Source organism: Diaphorina citri, unplaced genomic scaffold (assembly GCF_000475195.1).
Source record: "Diaphorina citri unplaced genomic scaffold, Diaci psyllid genome assembly version 1.1 scaffold134, whole genome shotgun sequence".
NCBI classification, from domain to species: Eukaryota; Metazoa; Arthropoda; class Insecta; order Hemiptera; family Psyllidae; genus Diaphorina; species Diaphorina citri.
Genome location: NW_007377571.1, coordinates 270,440 through 289,108, shown reverse-complemented (window position 1 = coordinate 289,108; position 18,669 = coordinate 270,440). Strand labels below are relative to the sequence as shown.

Genomic DNA, 18,669 nt, shown 5'->3' with positions numbered 1-18,669 from the left:
AAAAAAAGAAAAAAAAGAGAGAGAGAGAGAGAGAGAGAGAGATGCTTACATTTAGGAGGAGCTCTGGTGTGGCAAAGGTACCCTGTGAACTCTGGACTACAGAGGCACTCAAACAACCCATCCTCTTCATCCTGACAAGTGGCACCATTCTGACAAGGGTGTGATAAACAGGGTGACTCCTCCAGACGTAGATTGGGGGATGCTGATGAAAATAGAAAAAAAATAGGCACTTAAAAAGAAAGAAAAAAAGGTACCCTGTGAACTCTGGACTACAGAGGCACTCAAACAACCCATCCTCTTCATCCTGACAAGTGGCACCATTCTGACAAGGGTGCGATAAACAGGGTGACTCCTCCAGACGTAGATTGGGGGATGCTGAAGAAAATAGAAAAAAATAGGCACTTAAAAAGAAAGAAAAGGATGACTTCAACTATAAAATTGTATAGAATTTATAATGGAAAATTCACTTGAACACAGAAATTTTTTAAACAAATTGGGATCGACAAAAGACATGTTCACGTGAAAATGGAGACTTAAAAGAAAGAAAAAAAAAACAATAGGATAGGATCCACTCACCCTCACATTTCTGCCGATCTTTGGACGGAAAATACTGAAAGTCACAGGAGCATGCTCCCGACTGACAAAAGCTGTGAGGTATCTTGCAGTCAGCATCCGATAGGCAAAGGTCGCCCAACAGTTGAGGCATTGGGAGTTCCGTAATGAAGTTTGGCGTAGAGAAGGTTCCTGTGACATGGGAATGTTGTACAACATGAATGTCGATTATAATCTTAAAGGCTCATAGTGAAAAGAAAGCTCATTCGGGAGAACCCACCTGGCATTTCAAACAAAGCTTAAAAAAATCTGTTTTGAACTTCACGAGACTTGAAGTTTGGCGTAGAGAAGGTTCCTGTGACATGGGAATGTTGTACAACATGAATGTCGATTATAATCTTAAAGGCTCATAGTGAAAACAAAGCTCATTCGGGAGAACCCACCTGGCATTTCAAACAAAGCTTAAAAAAATCTGTTTTGAACTTCACGAGACTTCCTTACCTGATAATTTCTTTACGAAATCCCAAAATGCGACCAAAATACCACTAACCGTTGCGTTGTTACGATGTTCATAAAAACTATTTCGCCTTTAACTAAACAGTTTGGTCAAAGGATCTCGCCTAGGCTGTTGAGGTTTTTAAAGGCTTTCATTCCTATCTCAGCAAATACCTACCTCGATCATGTGGCTCTGTCAATTCAAATATGTGTCTGGTGGATTTAGAATAGTGGACTCTCAGGTCTGCATCGGACTTTGTGTATCTATCGAAAGAGGTCCAGCCCAAGGAATAGGGCTTAGGCCAATCTGTTCCGTGAATTTCATTGGCTGAAAAAAAAAATAATAATAATAAATAAATATTAATAAGAGGTTTGAATAGTTTATTAAATATCAAACTATTAGGTACTAAGAAAATCCGATCATTTTAATCAAATGAAAATATGACCTATGTTTTGATGTTTTACTTGACCCCACGTCCGCAAACTTAGCTGTACCTAACTTGTACAGCTCGGTATCAGATGTAACAAGTTGGGATGTTGGGCGAAATAGGTGTACCTAACACCTATTATAAGGTCTCCGATCATTTTAATCAAATGAAAATATGACCTATGTTTTGATGTTTTACTTGACCCCACGTCCGCAAACTTAGCTGTACCTAACTTGAACAGCTCGGTATCAGATGTATCAAGTTGGGATGTTGGGCGAAATAGGTGTACCTAATCACCTTCGTAATAGGTTCGTATAAATATCTGTCATTCTTAATCTATAAGAATTCTGAGGGTCAAGGATAGATGTGTGTGTGACCCAGAATCAACCAATATCACACCTATTACGTTTAGACTAAGAATATTTTTGAATTTTGATTAATTTTCGAGATTGTTTTAATTATTAGAAGCAGCTACTACAAAAAATAATATCCAACTTTAACGAGAACATAACTACTCAATTAGAATAATGGGACCTTATAAGAATAAAATTTTGGATTTGATTTTGCCAATGGTAGGCTGTTACCTACTTAGAAGGTAACTTTTTTAGACTAAATTTACTAGATCTTAACGACAGTGCTTTATTTCCTTAGGTTATTTCACCATATGACTTGGGCAGTAGGACAAAAAGGAGATTAATACTAATCAATTTACCCGTTTCGTAAAGTGTATTAAGGTCACAATTCCACTCTAATTTGAAACAAGTCAATCTAACGACCCCCCTACTACAGTCTAGAAATGTCTTTGTGAATGACTGAATTTTGATTAATTTTCGAGATTGTTTTAATTATTAGAAGCAGCTACTACAAAAAATAATATCCAACTTTAACGAGAACATAACTATCTACTCAATTAGAATAATGGGACCTTATAAGAATAAAATTTTGGGTGTGATTTTGACAATGGTAGGCTGTTACCTACTTAGAAGGTAATTTTTTTAGACTAAATTTACTGGATCTTAACGACAGTGCTTTATTTCCTTAGGTTATTTTGCCATATGACTTGGGCAGTAGGACAAAAAGGAGATTAATACTAATCAACTTACCCGTTTCGTAAAGTGTATTAAGGTCACAATGCCACTCTAATTTGAAACAAGTCAATCTAATGACCCCCCTACTACAGTCTAGAAATGTCTTTGTGAATGATCAAATTGTAACAGAACAATCTCGTGAACGTAGAATAGTAGAATTCGTCAATGAATGAACGTATTTCAATTCATTCATATCGGGACGCCCATGTTTGAATAAGTGATTTTGACATCTCCACTAATAAAGAGTACATTATTTACAACTGGAAGTTTTGTCACATCCACTAATAATTACATTATTTGTTTGCCTAGGTTTCATATCAGAGTGATTCGAAATCTCCGTTGGGCTTTCGGTCCCTTTTCTAAGTGAGATCTCAATTTATGGAATTTCTGGTGTATTTTTTCAACTTATTCTTTCATTACAAATTTTCATTAGTTGATCCCAAGGGCAAGGAAAACCTAGACCCTTGACAAATGGAGTGCGCCTGAAAGCATGTGATGTGTTCCAATCCACTCGATCCCAATGTATGGCCTTACCTTTACAAGCACCATTATATTGGACTGTGATGTCCTTCTGATATCGACAGGCATACAGATTGAGATGACACTCCGAAGCAAATGTCTGTTCGTCATTACCACATACCGTCTGAATCAAAAATAGAATATAACAGAATAGATTAGAAAAGAACAGAATAGAATAGAATATACCTTTTGTTTATCCTGCTCGAATAGGACTAAAAAGTCTCTTTATCACCCACCTCTTTTGAAACAAGTTAGTACCCTAGTTAAAAGCTGTGTATCTAAGCAAATACAGTCCATCACATAGCTAAAGTCTTTTTGGGTATTAGGTGTTAATATTAACAGGAGATTTAGTGGCATCTATCTTTAATGGCTAGCGATTCATTCCTTTCTACATACCCGCGAAGTATTCGCAATGAGACCTATGTCTATGTGGTACCTATACTCGTAAGTAGGTACCTAATGATGAAGATGATGTCTAGCAACTCTTGGACGTTTTGACCTTTAGCACCTCTAGTCTTCTATCATCCGAAAATTATGAAGTTATTATTCTTTAATTTTTTTACCTCTTAATCAATAAATGATATCTCGATATCGACAGGCATACAGATTGAGATGACACTCCGAAGCAAATGTCTGTTCGTCATTACCACATACCGTCTGAATCAAAAATAGAATTTAACAGAATAGAATAGAAAAGAACAGAATAGAATATACCTTTTGTTTATCCTGCTCGAATAGGACTAAAAAGTCTCTTTATCACCCACCTCTTTTGAAACAAGTTAGTACCCTAGTTAAAAGCTGTGTATCTGAGCAAATACAGTCCATCACATAGCTAAAGTCTTTTTGGGTATTAGCTGTTAATATTAACAGGAGATTTAGTGGCATCTTTCTTTAATGGCTAACGATTCATTCCTTTCTACATACCCGCGAAGTATTCGCAATGAGACCTATGTCTATGTGGTACCTATACTCGTAAGTAGGTACCTAATGATGAAGATGATGTCTAGAAACTCTTTGACGTTTTAACCTTTAGCACCTCTAGTCTTCTATCATCCGAAAATTATGAAGTTATTATTTTTTTAATTTTTTTACCTCTTGATCAAAAAATGATATCTTAATCTGAAGACGGATTTGAAGATTTAATCTTTAGATCTCACATAACAATAGTTCATTATTCTTTCTGATAGAAATACGATGATGAGATCTGTCACTTTGAATAATAATATCTATGTAGCTATTGATTAGTTTAATAAGAATAACTGTTGTCAAGAGGAAGATTATAATAAATGTGTTAGTAAAGAATAAGGCTTGGTACAGTCACACTTCTAAGTATGAGGTACTGTTTGAATAAGGACTTGGACTTTTAGTTGAAAATAAATCTCGTAGAATATGATTAACTGAAACAGAACTGTTTCTTTGGCAGTGAGGCTTTTAGAATTTCAGTATACAGAAACTTGAATCACCCAGCAAAAACATGAGAGTCTAACTAGCAGCAGAGTATCCTCTGCCCTGGTCTTACAGACTTGAATCAAAGTTCATTTACCTTTTGTCTGGAACTTTTGCCGTTCAATTTATCTTCTTCGTTCAACTGTCATTAGTTCATTACCATGGCCTAGGTCTTACGACTAGGGACCAAGAGATACCTTGGGTATGCGGAATAAATTCTTGCGGTTTTATCTAGCCCCAAGTTCCTCAATCGTAATATCCGTAGACGTTAGACCAATGGAAGCTCTGTCTAAACCTAAACCTCGTCTACGTAATTCTTCCATGTAGGTTTGTTTATGAGCAAGATCTCTATTTTTTATGATTAATTTCTTCTGTCATAATCTAGCTTTTATTAATTTTATCCCGCAACTCACAAAATATTGTATAACTTAATCTCTTGCTACTTCCGGACATCACCGTTACCTGAGTGTTGTCTTCATCTTTAGGACATGACATGATACATTCGCAGCTGGGCACTCCATTTTCCTGGATGCATTTAGCCCCAAAATAGCACTCTTTGTCCCGACAAGAGTCTGCCAGAGGGGTTGTGGTGTCGTCTGAAAAAGAGAAATCAGATGTTTGATAAATTTCGGACAAAAAAATAATAATAATAATAATAATTTTATTGATGACAGTGACAGATTTCCTCTAAATTAAGAAAAAAACGAGTATAAATAAAAAAATAATGATATAATAATACCTAATAATAAATTGCCTAAAACGAGATTATGCAAATAACAAAGTGTTCACTGTTCAGGCCAATATCAATCTTATACCACTGATGGCAACCTACTGTGCTAAACCTACCGCGTCCTCAACTCTTCATCCTCCAGCTATTAGTCTTATGAACGCAGTCAGCTCTTCAGATCTATTCACAATAAATAAAATCGATGAGAGAGTAATCATTACGAAAGAAAGTTCGCAATATAATCCATGCAACCCATGCATGCAATAAAGGCACTTATAAAAGCTATGAACTGTCCATAGAAACTTGAAGCCTACGGCCAACCAAGGAGTAAGGAATAATGAAATTATTACTTTCATGAAGTCATGACTTCCTCTTAGGTGAATCGAAATCTATTGACGATCAAAATCTCTGATGAATTACTCATTACCTTTATGTGATGGAAATGATATAGAATTCATAATATACCTCTTATACCTACAGACTGAAGGTCCTGATACAGAGTGTTACCTGTGATGAACATTAGTGCCAGTCACGTTTGTAAGAGTAGGCAATCCAGGCAATAGGGAGAGGTTTATGGACGATTGTATCTATGAATTTGTTATGGCTATTAGCAGACTTCTTGGCTGATTCCGAGATTTTTTGTGTTCGCTTTCCTACCTCTACCTTTAAGTAAGTATAAGACGGAGCTCTTCAAATAAAATGTGCATTTTAAAATGGTAGTCCCATTGTAGCCTGTGACACAATGATTTCTGAGTTTGTCCCTTACTGTTCCTTTTCGTTACTGCTAATATGTTTTTTTTTTTTCCTTCCAACATGCAAGAAATTACGTGCATTTAAATTCTAAATAGTGTGAAAGTTCAATATTCAAATAAAATGTGCATTTTAAAATGGTAGTCCCATTGTAGCCTGTGACACAATGATTTCTGAGTTTGTCCCTTACTGTTCCTTTTCATTACTGCTAATAGGTATGTTTCTTTTTTCCTTCCAATATGCAAGAAATTACGTGCATTTAAATTCTAAATAGTGTGAAAGTTCAATGTATGATGACTTGATGAGTTTTATAAAACTCAAAGTTGGAGAGATAAACTCGAACTGATGGGCTCATAAAAGACTATAAAACTACCTACTTCCTAGGTCTTAAAAAAGGAAATAAATACACGATCTTTGAACACTCATGATGTCATGATTGAACTTTGACAGTAAGTTTTTAATACACGCCCATCTACAACAGCTTGAGCTTAACTTGCATCTACAATTGAATGTAAATTTAGGACTAATTCAGTCTCATTCTTACAATATAAGCAGGGGATATTCTATTCTATTCGATTCTATTAATTTGCACAATAGGACCTCTGGATGATACAGGTGGCTGAGTTCCTGGACCTACCCGTGGGACAAGAGTTTGGAGAGGAGTCCTGATCCGCAATTACTGCTACAACAACAACAACAACAACAACAACAACAACAACAACAACAACAACAACAACGACAAAAACAACAACAACAACAACAACAACAACAACAACACCAACAACAACCGAGTTTGGAGAGGAGTCCTGATCCGCAATTACTGCTACAACAACAACAACAACAACAACAACAACAACAACAACAACAACAACAACAATAATATTCTATTAATTAGTGGCGTTAATTTTCTTACCTTTTCGACAACAGCGGGCAAAGTTCTGCGTAATGTGACAATAAGCATCGCTAGGACAATCTTCCCTGTTTGCACCACTTCCACAATCCAATTCTACTCCTGTCTGCAAATTAATAACCGGGGGTTCGCCATTGCAAGGTTTAACTTCCATTCCTGTGGGAAAAAAGGTAATTTGTGGTTAGGTATTTGGAGAGAACATTGCTGTTAAGAAACGTCGAGGCTGTTGGAGGGGTTACAAACTGAGTACACTATTTTCGACTATTTATAACATTGCCCCTTACCAAAACACGAACGATGTCATACCATTATTTATTAGTTATTACCAATTAAGTATACTTACATATAAGACCTTAGACTGCCGGAGTAAAGGGACTTTTCAGTCCTATGCTGGCAGTATAAACATGTTATCTTCTATTTTAGTCTAACGTCCAACTACCAGGCATAACCGTCAAATTCCGTCATAAAATGGTGTTAAAGGTCTCGAACGGCGAATACCTTAGTTACAAGTCTACCTTATCCACCACTCCACTGGGTGTTCTTACACTTTCCTTTGGCTTCTTGGTAAAAGTTATTTGATGACTTTGCCACCAAGATTGCATTTCATTTCAGTGTAATTTGCCTCAACGAAGCGCTGTACAGTTCCACAGAGGTCATTGTAAGATTACTCTGTTTTCAGCTCAGTAGAACTGTTAGATCACAGCGTTTCCAAAACAAGTTTTCTTTTTCGTACCATCATCGGCACCGTTAAAGTTGGAATTTATTAGGTACTAAAGAAATTTACATTATTTTTACATAGATTCGAATAATAATAATTTTATTGATGACAGTGACAGATTTCCTCTAAATTAAGAAAAAAACGAGTATAAATAAAAAAATAATGATATAATAATACCTAATAATAAATTGCCTAAAACGAGATTATGCAAATAACAAAGTGTTCACTGTTCAGGCCAATATCAATCTTATACCACTGATGGCAACCTACTGTGCTAAACCTACCGCGTCCTCAACTCTTCATCCTCCAGCTATTAGTCTTATGAACGCAGTCAGCTCTTCAGATCTATTCACAATAAATAAAATCGATGAGAGAGTAATCATTACGAAAGAAAGTTCGCAATATAATCCATGCAACCCATGCATGCAATAAAGGCACTTATAAAAGCTATGAACTGTCCATAGAAACTTGAAGCCTACGGCCAACCAAGGAGTAAGGAATAATGAAATTATTACTTTCATGAAGTCATGACTTCCTCTTAGGTGAATCGAAATCTACTGACGATCAAAATCTCTGATGAATTACTCATTACCTTTATGTGATGGAAATGATATAGAATTCATAATATACCTCTTACGAGTATACCTACAGACTGAAGGTCCTGATAGAGAGGCACATGAAATTCAAGTTCTGAGCAGTCCTAGAAAACGGAAACTTTGAAACTGCCATTCAAACTCCAATTTAAAGAACTTTAAAAGCTCAGCTTTTCTTGCAGAATAAAAAGATCAGTTTTTTGACACATAAATTGCTCATTAAAGAACACATATACCTACCTACCTTTCAAGGACGTGTTTTTTTACCTTACGCGTTTATTTTTATGACATAAACTTTAAAAGCTCAGCTTTTCTTGCAGAATAAAAAGATCAGTTTTTTGACACATAAATTGCTCATTAAAGAACACATATACCTACCTTTCAAGGACGTGTTTTTTTACCTTACGCGTTTATTTTTATGACATGCAGTAGTCGGTGATTAGCCTTAATGATCTTTTCAGGGTTTCCTCTTAATGATCTTCATTATCTCAAAGATTATAAGCTTCTGAAAATTATATCTACCTAAGGGGTTCTACGGATGAAACCGTACCTGATTGACACCTTAAAGAAAAACTAATGTGATCCTTAATGATCTTTTCAGGGTTTCCTCTTAATGATCTTCATTATCTCAAAGATTATAAGCTTCTGAAAATTATATCTACCTAAGGGGTTTTACGGATGAAACCGTACCTGATTGACACCTTAAAGAAAAACTAATGTGATTTACGAGGTGAATAGATCGCTTTCGCTTACCTGGCATACATCCGTTAGGACCGAGCTTTTTATTAGGATCCAAGCACTCGTTACATTTCGACCCTTTCACTCCAGGTTTGCACACACACCGTCCGGTCATCTGTTCACAGTCCTCTCGCACAGAACCAAACTGCGAGCAGCCACATTCTGGAAACAAGGAACGAAAAGTCACTTGAGTTATTACCAATTTGTCTATTTGCTATTTGACTATGTGAATTAGGTAATTTATGTACAAAACTGTAAACTTGTTATACCTATAAGTAGTTTTTTTATGAGTAGATACTCAGAGTGCGAGCAGCCACATTCTGGAAACAAGGAACGAAAAGTCACTTGAGTTATTACCAATTTGTCTATTTGCTATTTGACTATGTGAATTATGTAATTTATGTACAAAACTGTAAACTTGTTATACCTATAAGAAGTTTTTTTTATAAGTTGATACTCAGAACCCCGCCGTTTGTTCATAAATGTCCGAGCTAGTTCAAAATTAAAATCAATTGCTCAACAATTTACGGAATATTTACGTTTATCATTCAGGAATGCTCTGATAATTCTGTCTAGTGTGAGAACATAAGGTACCTTCATACATAAAGCGGGCTAGAAAATCTAAGTGGCGAATCACAGAATGATTCTATAACTCTAAATTTGATTCAAAACATAAGGAAAAATCAGCTTTGGTTCAGATAGATCAGGCGTGGGAAAGCTACAAGTCCTAAAAATCGACAAGCACTTAAAGTGGCGAATCACAGAATGATTCTATAACTCTAAATTTGATTCAAAACATAAGGAAAAATCAGCTTTGGTTCAGATAGATCAGGCGTAGGAAAGCTACAAGTCCTAAAAATCGACAAGCACTTTAGGATGGTTTTCCCTTTTCACTGTGATAGCTTTTGTCTTGACCTAATCCTTCACTGAGATTCAAATTAGTGGAGATGTCATAACTCCTATCAGAATGGTGGAGATGTCATAACTCCAATCAGATCAGTACCCTAAGCATTCTCCCTAGATCGTTCTTTATGGCATTTTACTTGAATATTGAGGACCTGGTAACATGGGCAACTTTCACTGAGATAAGGATATGGCCTATACAAACACGACGATAAGAGACTCTGAAGAAACAATATCTTGAAAGGAAGCAATACTGTGTTAGGATAGTTAATAATAGCAAATAATAATTAAGATTGAAGATTCCTGCAGATAAGTTCTATGTAGATTTTCCTGTGCATGGGTGTATTAGTACTTATTGTATACTTTGAGAGTAAACCTCTTGAATACCTTGGTCACATCCTCTGTAATTAGTCATGAGATTTGTCCACGCAGTGAGAGAGAAAAAAGATAGCTTAAGAGGTTCATCACCATCTAAGTGAATAAAAATCGAGTAAAAAGATCACGTGTTTGGGATATAAGACTTTTTCAAACACGGTCTGATTTCTTGGACAAAAAAAAAATCCAGGTAAATATGGACAGCATCAAAAGCAGTTCATGTTGTGGATACAAACGAGAAAGAAGACCAAGGATTTGAAAACTTTTAAACGAAGAATTTTAATGACCTCTATCCTATGTAAGTGAATAAATACCTAGTCGGTAAAAAAAATTAATCGGAGTATTTTAATGACCTCAAGAGTGAAGAACCAATAACTCACTGAGATAAGGATATGGCCTATACAAACACGACGATAAGAGACTCTGAAGAAACAATATCTTGAAAGGAAGCAATACTGTGTTAGAATAGTTAATAATAGCAAATAATAATAATTAAGATTGAAGATTCCTGCAGATAAGTCCTATGTAGATTTTCCTGTGCATGGGTGTATTAGTACTTATTGTATACTTTGAGAGTGAACCTCTTGAATACCTTGGTCACATCCTCTGTAATTAGCAAACCAAATGTTTAATTAGTGGAGATGCCATAACTCCAACCAAATTGGTGGAGATGTCATTTCTCCAATTAAATTGGTGAATATGTCATTTTTCCAATCAAATTAGTGGAGATGTCATAACTCCTATCAGAATGGTGGAGATGTCATAACTCCAATCAGATCAGTACCCTAAGCATTCTCCCTAGGTCGTTCTTTATGGCATTTTACTTGAACTATTGAGGACCTGGTAACATGGGGAACTGACGATTGACGCATTTGTGCCAGTGTGTTTATGTCTCTGAATAACAATCGACAGTACCACTGACGTCTTGACTATTTGTCCTGTCCATATTGATTTTCACTTACAATACGTTTCTCATTATGAATAAATAACCATAATTAGGTATTGATTTTATGTATTTCAAAACGTTTGGTACGTAGGTAAGTGTACATACATGTAATTAGCCATGAGATTTGTCCACGCAGTGAGAGAGAAAAAAGATAGCTTAAGAGGTTCATCACCATCTAAGTGAATAAAAATCGAGTAAAAAGATCACGTGTTTGGGATATAAGACTTTTTCAAACACGGTCTGATTTCTTGGACAAAAAAAAAATCCAGGTAAATATGGACAGCATCAAAAGCAGTTCATGTTGTGGATACAAACGACAAAGAAGACCAAGGATTTGAAAACTTTTAATCGAAGAATTTTAATGACCTCTATCCTATGTAAGTGAATAAATACCTAGTCGGTAAAAAAATTAATCGGAGTATTTTAATGACCTCAAGAGTGAAGAACCAATAATCTCTATTGTGTGTGCAGTACTGAAGACTCTTGCCTTGTCAGTCAAGTTTATTGTTATGGACAACAGGCAGGTTCTGTGCTCTGTAGCCCCACAGGATTCTCTACTAATTATTCTGCTAATTGCACTCTGTCTTTACAGAGACTGTATTTACTTTAGTCAGAACTGAGCCTATGTATAGTCCGTGGCTAAAAGCTCCACAGAAATGTGCGATAGTAAAAGTGTGTCCAACACATAGTCGGCGGCCGTACAAAAACCGAGAAAAAATATGAAAGTTTTTCGAAATTTACTTACTCAAACATCCATCAATATCGGGTGCATAGGATGATATTTTGGACAGTCCCCAATACCCTGGTTCACAGCGGTCACACTTGAGACCCCCCACACCTTGCTTACATTTACATTGCTCTGTATCTTCTATACAGGCGTCTTCAGTGGAACCTGAAAATTTCCAGGACAGAATAGAACATCAGAACAGGCAAAATTAGGTTAAGGCACTGGATTAGTACGTTTCGGGAATTTAGGGCAACCGACGGGACTTTTTGAATAAGTGATTTTGACATCTCCACTAATAAAGAGTACATTATTTACAACTGGAAGTTTTGTCACATCCACTAATAATTACATTAATTGTTTGCCTAGGTTTCATATCAGAGTGATTCGAAATCTCCGTTGGGCTTTCGGTCCCTTTTCTAAGTGATTTATGGAATTGGTGGTGTATTGTTTCAACTTATTCTTTCATTACAAATTTTCATTAGTTGATCCCAAGGACAAGGAAAACCTAGACACTTGACAAATGGAGTGTGCCTGAAGGCATGTGATGAGACGGGACTTCGCAGCTATGCAAATTGAGTCAAAGGGAATGCCCTTTTCTTTTGTTAAAATTAGGTTCAAACCTATAAATTCTTTTCTAGTATAGAAAAGATCAAATAGAGTATCTGATAGAGTAGATATACTGGTATACATTCCATGTTTGTAGTCTTGTATTGACGTGACGGTAGATATGTTTTGCTTTGTATTGGAGAAGTTCTTCCCAAAAGTAGTTAATACCCCAAAGATAGTTGATACTTCCCAAAAGATACGAGTAGATCCCAAAAGTAGTAGTTATTACTTACCTAATTTGTTACATCCACAAGTCGAGGGACATCCTGCATTGTCAGGGCCCTGGGCTAAAGTTTTATTATCTGGACAACAACCGTACCAGGAATCCAGACAACTCTTGAGATAAATCCCAGAATCTGTAGAAAAAAAAAAATCAATCGAAAAGAAATTATATATATTTTGGTCAAATTCAATGGATCCATAAAAAGTTCTACTCGTACCTATTTTATTCAATAAAAGTGAAAAGTGTCCGCGGCCCGGAGCTCGAGAAATGTACTGATCGGCCGTCTATCCAGGGACTTATGCTTTGCAGTCCAAGTAGTGATAGTCACTTGGAAATAGTGAGAGTGGCAAGCAGCAAATTTGATTGCCAAGAGATTACATCAAACAATTAAATAGAATAGGTCTGCTAGCTGGCTAGGTCCTAAAACATCTATTTCTGCTGTTGGGATGGCCAGTTAAAATTTAGCGTCATGTTTATCTAGCGTAACTTATAATTTAGCTTATCTATAATCCTAATCTCCTAGTGTTTTCATAGTTTTATGTAATAATGGTTACCTACTTGTAGTATATTTACTCTAGCTCTCCCTACAATCTACAATGTAAGAGTCTGAGTCACTCATTCTGAGTCTAGTGGGGAAAATATAGTTACCTACATTTATATCATTAGTATGTACTCGTATGTACCTACACAAGTAGTTGTTACTTATTATTCTTCTTGAAAGTTTTATTAATACCAAGTGAATCTTGTATGAAGTTTATCAAAACAGTGAATTAGGTATCGGTGGTTGAAAGGATTGTACTTCTGATGGATCCTTGTAGCTCCCAAAAATCGAATGCAAAACAAAAGTCCAAGAAAAGGCTGTACCTATGAATTAGGTATCGGTGGTTGAAAGGATTGTACTTCTGATGGATCCTTGTAGCTCCCAAAAATCGAATGCAAAACAAAAGTCCAAGAACAGGCTGTGTAGTAGGCAGATTTTTTCAAACCAAGATAAATAGTATTGTCAATAAGACGCCTAGACTATAGAACTCCTGATTCTTATTCAAATATCAAATCCAATAATGTTGGTACCGAATACAGAAACCCGATTCCAAGTCAACCACCTTCCATTTGTTTTGGTTGTCAACCATTGTGTAGTATTGTCAATAAGACGCCTAGACTATAGAACTCCTGATTCTTATTCAAATATCAAATCCAATAATGTTGGTACCGAATACAGAAATCCAATTCCAAGTCAACCACCTTCCATTTGTTTTGGTTGTCAACCATTGTAGAAGTTGGAAGCTGTATTAATTTGTTGCTGTTTCATACGATCTTTTTTAATCGCTTAATTTTTATTTGATCATAATATTGACGTGTCTTATATCACATCAGATTGGATCTGTCACTTTGAATAATAATATCTATGTAGCTATTGATTAGTTTAATAAGAATAACTGTTGTCAAGAGGAAGATTATAATAAATGCGTTAGTAAAGAATAAGGCTTGGTACAGTCACACTTCTAAGTATGAGGTACCTACTGTTTGAATAAGGACTTGGACTTTTATTTGAAAATAAATCTCGTAGAATATGATTAACTGAAAACAGAACTGTTTCTTTGGCAGTGAGGCTTTTAGAATTTCAGTATACAGAACCTTGAATCACCCAGCAAAAACATGAGAGTCTAACTAGCAGCAGAGTATCCTCTGCCCTGGTCTTACAGACTTGAATCAAAGTTCATTTACCTTTTGTCTGGAACTTTTGCCGTTCAATTTATCTTCTTCGTTCAACTGTCATTAGTTCATTACCATGGCCTAGGTCTTACGACTAGGGACCAAGAGATACCTTGGGTATGCGGAATAAATTCTTGCGGTTTTATCTAGCCCCAAGTTCCTCAATCGTAATATCCGTAGATGTAGGTATGCGACTTATTTGAGAAGTGGACACGGAAATTAATCTCTCAACTTACTTCGGAACAGCATCCGGGACCAGTCCCACGTAGGCTTTATCCGAGAGGTCCAAAGCTTTCAGAGTTCCCTGCGATTGACCCCCTACAGTCTCAGCGCTATCCAGCTGTAGTAAGCCATCACGATGATAGCGCTTCGCTATGATTCGGTGAAAATGGGTGTGTACAATACGTTGAGGGGAAGTAAGGATTACGATACCATTGCCCAGATTGAAACGAAACTCTACAAAGCTGAAAAGCAAAGATTAGGAAAGATATAGGTAGGTAGGTATTTAGGATATTATTAGACTACTCCTGTCTGCAAATTAATAACCGGGGGTTCGCCATTGCAAGGTTTAACTTCCATTCCTGTGGGAAAAAAGGTAATTTGTGGTTACGTATTTGAAGAGAACACTGCTGTTAAGAAACGTCGAGGCTGTTGGAGGGGTTACAAACTGAGTACATTATTTTCGACTATTTATAACATTGCCCCTTACCAAAACACGAACGATGTCATACCATTATTTATTAGTTATTACCAATTAAGTATACTTACATATAAGACCTTGTTTAGACTGCGGGAGTAAAGGGACTTTTCAGTCCTATGTTGGCAGTATAAATATGTTATCTTCTAGTCTAACAGGCATAACCGTCATATTCCGTCATAATATGGTGTTGAAGATCTCGAACGGCGAATACCTTGGTTACAAGTCCACCTTATCCACCACTCCACTGGGTGTTCTTACACTTTCCTTTGGCTTCTTGGTAAAAGTTTTGTGTGGTACATTTCAGTGTAATTTGCCTCAATGAAACGCTGTAAACTTCCACAGAGGTCATTGTAAGATTACTCTGTTTTCAGCTCAGTAGAACTGTTAGATCACAGCGTTTCCAAAACAAGTTTTCTTTTTCGTACCACCGTTAAAGTTGAAATTTATTAGGTACTAAAGAAATTTACATTATTTTTACATAGATTCGAAAAAAAAACTGCGAAGATAATGAAAATCAAAAGGAAACAAACTTGGAAATCTATCCTTTATCCACAAGGAAATGAACAGTGGTATTAAAGAGAATATGAATACCTTTGAGGAAAATTGTGGTGTATATTTATTTTCTGTACAACAGAAACTATCAAACTTCTTTTAAGTTCTCCTACAAGAAGCAACCTGATGTTGAGAACCGCTCTTCCATCACATGTATCATAAATATAGATAAATTTTAATTGATCGACCGTCCTTCACTAATCCCTGTTGATATTTTCAATCCCAATCTTTGTTCTGCCAACCAATATCCTCACAACACTACCAACAGTTATAATTTACAAGTCCGAGACACTGACATTAAATTTCTCTTAAATCTTGACATTAATGCCAACATAATCATCACTCTCACTATCGAGACAGACTGGCAACAACTCATTTATTGGTAGTCTTGTAACCAAATTTTTGCATAATATTCGTCATAATAATCTTCTGAGATAAAAAAAAAAAATACATTTACAAGCAAGTATCCTTCAGAGAGCTTAAATCTTGACATTAATGCCAACATAATCATCACTCTCACTATCGAGACAGACTGGCAACAACTCATTTATTGGTAGTCTTGTAACGAAATTTTTGCATAATATTCGTCATAATATTCTTCTCAGATAAAAAATATACATTTATACAAGCAAGTATCCTTCAGAGAATGGAATTAGCATGTCCAGTGTGCAAACATGTTGCATATTTCTTTATCTCCCGAGTACATTATTACTACATGAGTACAAGCTACAACTCTAATATGAATGGCATGTTTTTACATCACACAAAACACCTTCACACTTTTCATTCATTCGCTAACAATGCTTTATATCATCTTGAACAACTGCGTACAATCACAGCCAATCATCGTTCTGTCATTTCTCCGCTGAATAAATCTTTTCACAGTTCAATGTTATTCATGAATTGCCCACACATTTCAGGTTGATTGAGAACTCTTGTCATTCCAATGAGATGTCCTTTGTCAAATTGTTCGATTGGATTATGCAATCTTTGTCATCTCACAAGTGTTCATTAGACGCTAGTAAATCTTATGCAATGTTTAAGATGTCCTTTGTCAAATTGTTCGATTGGATTATGCAATCTTTGTCATCTCACAAGTGTTCATTAGACGCTAGTAAATCTTATGCAATCTAATGAGTGGGTGGTTTGTCTTGCCTACTTTGATTTGCTTCCAATGCAGATCCAAGGTGAGTAAGGTAAACACCTGTATCTTGTCGTGGGTACACTCAACTCAAAAGATTGATTGCAAGATCAATGAAAAGATAATCGATCAATAACATCTCGGTCATACATCGTGGGATGAAAACTTATTGGATTTGTAAGAGTTTATGCATGTAATTATTTGATCTGCATTAGAAGAAAGGTACTTTGTTTTTTGCATACATTCTAAAACCGTTATCAGCGTGTACCGACCGAGTATTATCTTTCTTGATACTTTCATTCTTCCTTCCTCTTGGACGAGAAGGATAATCCAAGGTATAAGTATTGTATCGTGTTCACTAATAGGTGAATGACGGTAATTTGTCTTGGACGTTTTCATTCAGTTCCAGTCATCCAGTGCAGATTCAAGGTAAGTATCTTCTTTTTTTTCCAGGTCGATAACATGTGCCCTTATATTTGAACCTTGTACTAATCTTGGGATATCTAGTAGGTACTTACCTACAATTTGACGTAACAGTGACTAGGAATGCAATTATGAGGAATTGAAGAATGGTGTTGGCAAACAATTGCCAATATAATGGTGGCCGGATGTCTCTCATTGTAAAAAAGTAAAAAGCGAGGCGTAGGTATGTACTATCATAATGGCAAATCTTTCATTACTTTGACAATAGCTGAAGTCTCTGGGATTTCAACTTTGAAGTTTCCCAGGTGGGATTTCATTTACTTGTTTTGCATTGTCGATTTCCCTTAGCACACCTCTACAGGACCGGAAAAAGGTATACATTTTGAAGGGGGGACATATAGGTACATAATATGTATGTGTGAATTAGAATATATTTCATGTTTTGCCTACTCATAAATGTTTTCTAGGGAAAATTTAAATGCATACATTCTAAAACCGTTATCAGCGTGTACCGACCGAGTATTATCTTTCTTGATACTTTCATTCTTCCTTCCTCTTGGACGAGAACGATAATCCGAGATATAAGTATTGTATCGTGTGCACTAATAGGTGAATGACGGTAATTTGTCTTGGACGTTTTCATTCAGTTCCAGTGCAGATTCAAGGTAAGTATCTTCTTTTTTTTTTCCAGGTCGATAACATGTGCACTTATATTTGAACCTTGTACTAATCTTGGGATATCAAGTACTTACCTACAATTTGACGTAACAGTGACTAGGAATGCAATTATAAGGAATTGAAGTATGGTGTTGGCAAACAATTGCCAATATAATGGTGGCCGGATGTCTCTCATTGTAAAAAAAAGTAAAAAGCGAGGCGTACTTTCATAATGGCAAATCTTTCATTACTTTGACAATAGCTGAAGTCTCTGGGCCTTCAACTTTGAAGTTTCCCAGGTGGGATTTCATTTTCTTGTCTTGCTTTGTCGATTTCCCTTAGTAAACCTCTACGAAACCGGAAAGAGGTATAGATTTTGAAGGGGGAAAAATTAAATAAAATGATAATTAAAATTGGTGCAATATAGGTAGGTAGGTACATAACATGTAGGTATGTGTGAATTTGAATAGGTATTTCATGTTTCATGTTTTGCCTACTCGTAAATGTTTTCTTGCTAGGGAGAGAAATTTCATTTTCAAATACTTACTACACAGCCCAATATAAAGCACACTGATTTGCCTCGAATGTTGACACGCCTCTAGGTTCAATTTACACTCGTTCTCGTAGGAAATGCCATCTGAGCCACACACCGGATTGTATTCTGCAGAACAGGAGGGACATTTGCACACTGCTTTGCCGTTTTTGACCACACAATGACCGTCGTTTCGACATGGATTTG

General features: G+C 36.1%; 1 protein-coding gene across 1 annotated transcript in view; it reads right to left on the bottom strand.

The window, feature by feature from the left end:
* The window catches only part of LOC103504818 (agrin-like), a 45,653-nt gene that overhangs the window by 2,647 nt on the left and 24,337 nt on the right, over positions 1-18,669 (bottom strand). The window contains exons 6-17 of the mRNA XM_026820261.1: positions 14,983-15,038; positions 14,694-14,797; positions 13,333-13,370; positions 12,755-12,877; positions 11,934-12,080; positions 8,980-9,126; positions 4,991-5,124; positions 3,656-3,739; positions 3,098-3,254; positions 1,226-1,375; positions 577-744; positions 50-202 (exon numbers count right to left, since the gene is read on the bottom strand). Of these exons, the coding sequence (XP_026676062.1) occupies positions 50-202; positions 577-744; positions 1,226-1,375; positions 3,098-3,254; positions 3,656-3,739; positions 4,991-5,124; positions 8,980-9,126; positions 11,934-12,080; positions 12,755-12,877; positions 13,333-13,370; positions 14,694-14,797; positions 14,983-15,038 (1,461 nt within the window). The remainder of the gene's footprint in view (positions 1-49; positions 203-576; positions 745-1,225; positions 1,376-3,097; positions 3,255-3,655; positions 3,740-4,990; positions 5,125-8,979; positions 9,127-11,933; positions 12,081-12,754; positions 12,878-13,332; positions 13,371-14,693; positions 14,798-14,982; positions 15,039-18,669) is intronic.